General features: G+C 36.8%; 2 protein-coding genes across 2 annotated transcripts in view; one reads left to right on the top strand and one right to left on the bottom strand.

Moving 5' to 3' along the window:
* LOC145469543 (globin-1-like) overlaps positions 1-841 on the top strand; it is a 10755-nt gene extending 9914 nt beyond the window's left edge. Inside the window, exon 4 of the mRNA XM_081453290.1 lies at positions 1-841. This exon is cut by the window's left edge and continues 960 nt beyond it. The gene's annotated coding sequence lies outside the window, so the exon portion shown is untranslated.
* Positions 842-2115: 1274 nt separating this feature from the next.
* On the bottom strand, positions 2116-6390 carry LOC145469541 (neuroglobin-like). The gene is made up of 3 exons (XM_081453288.1): positions 6118-6390; positions 3550-3778; positions 2116-2439 (listed from the first exon to the last, which is right to left on the bottom strand). Exons 1-3 carry the CDS (start codon positions 6267-6269, stop codon positions 2305-2307), a joined length of 516 nt encoding a protein of 171 aa, XP_081309414.1. The 5' UTR covers positions 6270-6390; the 3' UTR covers positions 2116-2304.
* Between the last annotated feature and the right edge of the window lie 312 nt (positions 6391-6702).

Genomic DNA, 6702 nt, shown 5'->3' with positions numbered 1-6702 from the left:
CCTGAAAATTGTTAAAAATACTGTTCATTTCGCCAACGGAAATTTCCGGAAATGCAAACCGAAATGTTTGGTTGAATGGAAAGCACCCAGCGGACTTTCTGACGTGTTGTAAATAGATTTGGCTTAGAAAATCTATACAAATAATTTAAATGTTTTTTGTACAATTTATTTAATTTTGTGCACAAGTATAGCATAACGCTATTATGGTTTTCTGTTGTTTTTGAAAAGAAACGTTTATTATATTACTAGTAATTTTATGTTGCTGCTGCCGGGCCAAGTATTTTTTATAGCGTATAATATAATGTTTTAAATACTATTCAAATCCACGATAAAACCACTTCTTAGACTTAGATTCTATTATAATATCATGCGGCATCCAATGTTATAGAATTTGATGTAAATAACTTTTTTGTGTAAATAAATTGACAAACACTCCTTCACTGAAAAACTTGAATGCACAGCTCCATTTGATCTTGTGTACTCAATGCGAACTGATTATACTGCCTTCTCTGATGTATTCGGAGCCGAGGTCTCTTGTGATACATCTTGAAATTTTTCAATCCTTCAGTGTAATCTGACAGTTAAACATGGATCCAAAGCGTACGCGAGAATTGGCTTGAGGCTTTGAATATAATCTTTGGGATAAGGCATCGAAGTCCGACAAAATTTCTTAGTTGCGCCTATATAAAGCTGTAAACAGTAAACACGTACAATAAAGGAATGTACCAAGGTGGATCGTTTTTACCCCAAAAGTTCTGTTTAATAATAACTTCGTTTGTAAAGCGCTATTCCTACCTACATGGCGCTTTACAAAGCTAGAATTGCATTAAACTATAGAATCAGTAATGACATGTACATACAAAAAGAACAAGGTTTGAAAACTAAGTACAGTTCGAAAATGTTAACAATGTCTACAAAAACAGTGAGTAGCTCGCTACAAATAGTTTAGAGAGGTATGTTTGAAGGCCCCTTTTGAAGCTCTCGATCAGACTTCGACTTGCGCAAGGCAAGTGGCAGATTGTTCCATTATCTTGGGACACATACACTAGATGCCCTGTCACCACAGGTTTTTGTGAAAGACCTCGGCTGATCTAACAGTTCACTGGTCGGCAGATCTCAAAGATCAAGAGTAAGAGCGATAGTAAAGCCTGTTTGTCGTACCTTGTTCTGGGTTATTCTTGAAGCATTTCTTACATAACCAAACAAACGAGAGAGAAAACGACTGGATCAAATTCGGATTCTGATATGTTGCGAGACTTAAATCTGAACGTGACAAAATTCATGGGCCTGCGCAGTCACCTACTTAGTAACGCAATGTTAATTCTTGATTGAAGAAAGGAAAAAGAGCGATCTGGCTGGACTTCAGGCACTTTTTTGGAAAGAGAGAAAAGGATAACAAATTACAAAGGAAGAAAAAAAAAAAGAGAATATTTCGGAGTGAGGAGAAGTCAGTAACCGTCGATAAAGCTGCTTTTGTCGCTGTCTTCAATTTCGAATTCGACAGGTGATGATCCATATCAATACGACTTCGGTGAAAAATCGCGAACGTTACGCAAACGTTCTGCGAACGTTCGGCGTTACGTTTCGGCGAAGAATCGCGAAGAAACTGTAAAAGATTCGAAATAGTGCAGCGTTTCAAAACTGAAAAAGTAGCTGATTAGAAGCCTTATATGCCGCAATCCAAAGGTTCTCGAATAATGGTTCATAGAAGCAAACTTCATTACACCAAACTTTATCAAATCACAACTGGAAAAAGTAGTGCTTTATTGCAGCAAGTATTATCAGATATTTATAATCCCTTCTCTGCTGAACATTTTAGTCAGATTGCATTCCAATAAAAATAGCCTGCTCTTGAAATCACATCACGCTGATGTTACCGCGCTGATAAATATATACAAATAAATAGGGACACTCAGCTTCGAATGGTACTTTTGAGTAGAATTTTCCTTTCATCGGTAGTGTCTCAGCAATGTTCGCCGTTGAGAAGGGATTTTATTTACACAGAAACATTATATCATTATAGAATTATGCCTATAACAGCCAGCCACGTGACATGAAGTGTCCGCTATGAGACTAAGTATTGTTGTAAACTCACAAACAAGAAATGTAAACAAGACCGATTATCGTGCTCATTGACTACGGTCCGGTGGCCCAAACAGTCGCCACACCATGGAAATATAAGGTGAAACATTCGACTTAGTCTAAGGAGGGTATTTTCAAAATTCTGCTTAAACGCTATAGAAAAACATCAAAATTCAGTCTTGTTCGTATCTGATTCAACATTGATACACGTGGAAGGGCGATCTAAGTGTCATTAAGTCCTATGATCATTGCTTCGGACATGTATCGAAATAACGCGCTCCACGATTCCGATGTTTCTGTAGTCCAGTCCGACTGGAAAACGTCCTTTAAGGAAAACATGAGGGCTTCGTGTATCACCTAAAAACGAAAAAAAGGTCCAAAATTGTTAAAAAGAGGTGAAATAACATAAGACAGAAAGAGAGGGAAGAATGAGGAAATATTGGTTGTTTTCCATGTACCCAAAAATTCTTGAAATTTCGGTCAGAATGTAAATGGTAAGACACTTTTGGCTCGACCGACCGGGAAATGTTCGAAATAAACGGAACGTCTTGAAAGGTAGTAATGCAATACAGTACAATACAATACAACACAACACAACACAACACAACACAACACAACACAACACAACACAACACAACACAACACAACACAACACAATACAAACCAACACAACACAACACAACACAACCTTGAAAACAAAACGCAACGCAACGCAACGCAACGCAATGCAGTGCATTGCAATACAAGTTTATTTTGTCATACACTTAGCTTTTCAGTTGTGACATGAAATGGCACACCAGCTAATTTACAGGTATTCCACATAGATAAAAGGATAAGTCAGGATCATAAAATACAATCTAAAATAATTACACGTTATGCAAGAAGTAAAAACGTACAATCAATAAAATGATAATATGAAGTAAGTCAGGTTAAAAGGCCCAACAGGTCCATTTTCTTGATAATGTCTTAGATGGCCTAAAAAGTTCTAAAAAGTTCTGTATGAATCTGGTAGCAGGTTCCACAGCTTTGGCGCTAGGCAACGCCATGATTTCAGTCCATAAGTTGCGGTGTTGACCTCGAGGCAGTTTTAGAATGTCAGTTTTCAAACTCATTAATAATTCATCAAGTTAAAACAAAGAAAATCGCAACCGTGAAGGAGGTTTGGACACCCGGTCTTGATTAGCATAGCTTTTGACGATTTTACTTCTCCGTTTACTCACCTTAGTTTTTGTTTCGATTGAGAAGATGTACCAAACACTCGAGACGGTGTTTCATCGGCTATCAAACCACCGTCAAAAATACTCCGCTTCGCGTCGTACTTTCAACTCTCTTCTCGGTGTTTGGATATCTCGATGAAACACTGTCTGCCGTGTTTGATATGTTACTTTCCCTCATATCGTATTTATCGTCGTTGTTTCTATAGAGATAAACAGAGCGTTTAATTCACGACATGCTCTCATTACTCACTTCAAAATACGGAGCTTTAAGTGGACGGACCTGATGCCTTCTACCAAGTTCAACAAGGTAAGCAACAAAACGTTCATTATCGTCGAGTGACTTCACGGCATTTTCCAGGCAAGTCATCAGGGTTTTACTGTGTCCGAAGAGTTTTCTGGATGAATTTAGTTCCTCTATCGGATCAGCCGTCATAAATTCAGGCATCATCTTCTTTATCTGAGGGTTTAATTCGAAAACTCTACACAAAAAAGAAATTAATGTTGTTTATAACTGTAACATCAACGTCACGTATTGTCCTAAAGATAGGTTACCATAGCAAAGAAAATAACATTTCCGCTTAAAAAGGCAAATTCACTGTTACATGGCGAACCTGTTCCCATCGGGAATTACCTATCAGTTATAAATTATGCGAGTCACGGACGGCTTCTTTATCGTGAAGATGACATTATGTCGAAAACGATTGTTGTTTTACTATACGTTTTTAAACATTTTTAAACATTTTTTAGCCTTGGGAATATTTTGTCATAACATATTAAGCGAATTTTATGGATATCAAAAAGAAACTGATGTCAGTCGGGATCCTTCCCCCCCCCCCCTCCCCCCCGCCATTTTAAACAAGAAATAAACCTAAAATATGAGAGAAAACATGTGTTGCTTGTTTTTATGACGATTTCATTCCAGTAAATTGCCTTAACCTGAAAGTTGACCTCGCAAAAGTCATTAGTTTCCCTCAAAATTCGACTTAGGTGTGTAATTCAAACCGCTGTATGTGGTTCAAAATTAAACAAAATAGATCAAGACTTCCTGTTTTTAAGTGCAGATTTCATACTTGTCCGAATTTAAAGAGATATAATTGTTGTTGCTAGGCTACATCGAGTGGGAAGCAAAACAGCTTGTCAGCAATATCGAGTAGTATGGCAAAAATTCAACGATGTCTTCTGACGGCACGAATTTTGTTTCTAAAATCCCTAATCTAAGTTCAAAAACTTTCTGCCAGCCTCTTTAGTTAAATTATCGCGATCGAGACTGCATTATATTATAAACTGAAGACATGTGGCGCGCGATGGGTTGTCTTGAAAGGTAAATGAAGACGAAGGAAGTTTATCTTTCTCTAATTTATTTCAATTCATGGCAGGTTAAATATATACATAACAACAGAAAAGAAAAGAAAAGAAAAGAAAAACGCGCAAATATACAATCATGTAAATACAAAACGTGAAAACTTATCTAAAATAGAAGAAGCTATTGGAGGCCTGCAAAAGGGGTCGAGAATCCATAAGTTACATGCATCAAAAGTTATATATATAAGATATATATAAAAATAAATAAAATAAAAATAACTACAACTCCATCAACTTATTCTTGTCATTACTACATTACAATTAAAGATAACAAAACATCCTTCTTGTCGTTGTACGATTAGTCGTTGTTGCTTTACTCTTGCTTTACTTTATTCCATATTTTACTTTTGCTTTCAATTACCCAGGTATTTAATATCTCTTCAGGAATCAGCACTGAAGGCTCATTATCCGCACGACTTAGTGAGTTTCAATTCGCGAAAGAATACTCCAGAAGAAAGAGAGGATACACCATTGAGAGATGTTTGTTCTTCACTCCTTGGCTTTTATTCAGACTTTCAGAAACGTCCTCCATCTTGTTTTAGCTTTTATTCCGTTGTAGTGAGACTCAGGATTCTCGATGATAATATTTATTTTAATCAACCGAATAAAAAGACGAAAAGAAGCCTTCTTCAATCTTCTCCTCACCGGAGCACCGCCTCAATTGCTTAATGTCATATTATTATTATTAACAACCATGACAACACTCCGAGACCCGAGCCACAACTAGGTTTGTCTCGAAACTGAACGCAAGTAAAGTGTAAAAATGGTGTACTAATGTATTTTATGATTGTCTCCACTCAGCCGCAGCTCAGTGGTAAATTAAGGTACCCGAGTAAATTTGTTCCTCGATATAGGCCGTAACTGTAGAGCAAACAAAGCTTCCTCTTTCATGAAAATCTCGTACGTTGAAGAGAAAAAATGGTCTACCGCACCTAGTATCTTAAAAGAATTTGCCTTTAGCCCTGCAACGGCATGACTAACATGACCACTCTAGCAAAATTAAAATTTGTTTGGGTTTTCGTGCCTTCTGCGATGAATAAATGAATAAATGGAATTGCATTCATTAAGTTTAACTTTGATGAATAACGGGCTCTCAAGAACACAACCCCTGGAAAATAGCTAATCAATGTAACAATTCTTTACACTTTGCCCCTACCTTCCCCTTTGTAACGTAACAATATTATCCGATGTAGTCTTCTTGGTGGTTTGTTAAATCGTTCCTGAAATTCATTAATGTTGCCACACGCAGCTGACACCTTAATAATTTATGCTAAAAACTATAAGTTTTGAAAAACATTGAATGTTGATATTCTTCATTTCTTCTTTACCTTGTCCCCTAAAATGTCATCCTTATCTCATAGCCATGCAATATACAACACAGTAATCCGCACATATCTTTTACACTCTAGTTTTTTTTTTTTTTTTTTTTTTTTTTTTGCACCGTCACAACTCTCACCTGATAAAGGTTTGTTTTCCAATTTTTGTGCGGTTTTCCTCGATCGTTATCCAAGTCTTCTTGATGACATTTTTCTGATCGTCGGTGAGATTGTTCGATATATCAGGTCTCTGGAGTTTCATTCTATTTTGCATCGACGAAGAACATCCCATTATCAAGCAAGCCGTCAATGATCACGAATAGCCCCTTAGAGAATGACAACAGATAACCAGGTGAAAACCAGATGAATATTATTTGTCGGTTGCTAATTGACCAACCCTGTTTATTATTTCTTTTTTACCTATACCACAAAAACAGACACGTCACGAGGTACGCGCATTTGACAATATTTGAAGTTGTTCCTTAAATGTTCCCGATCTTTCTTAATGTTCGTAATTTTAACCATATCATTGTTATTTTGTATTTTCTTAGTTTTCTTCGATTCAAATGAAAATTTGCATGACACCGAAACATATGTCGTAACAGCGCGCTTCTAAGCATGCAGTTAAGTAGCGCATTCAAAACTATAGCTGGAAATGCTTATAACAATTTTCTTGTGGAAACCTATAACACGATACTGACTCAGAGGATCTCGAAAGATAAGGG

The sequence above is a fragment of the Orbicella franksi genome, chromosome 15 (genome assembly GCF_964199315.1).
Source record: "Orbicella franksi chromosome 15, jaOrbFran1.1, whole genome shotgun sequence".
In the NCBI taxonomy this organism is placed as follows: domain Eukaryota; kingdom Metazoa; phylum Cnidaria; class Anthozoa; order Scleractinia; family Merulinidae; genus Orbicella; species Orbicella franksi.
The sequence above is the reverse complement of the archived record's forward strand: the minus strand, read 5'-3'. Positions and strand labels throughout refer to the sequence as shown.

What these genes read in the sequence shown, in the direction of transcription:
- LOC145469541 (XM_081453288.1), bottom strand. Translation starts at nt 6,269, where the DNA reads ATGGGATGTTCTTCGTCGATGCAAAATAGAATGAAACTCCAGAGACCT. An exon ending in GGAAAACAAACCTTTATCAG is followed by an intron (nt 3,779 to 6,117) that starts GTGAGAGTTGTG and finishes TTTTTTGTGTAG; the next exon opens with AGTTTTCGAATTAAACCCTC. An exon ending in TTAAAGCTCCGTATTTTGAA is followed by an intron (nt 2,440 to 3,549) that starts GTGAGTAATGAG and finishes TTTCGTTTTTAG; the next exon opens with GTGATACACGAAGCCCTCAT.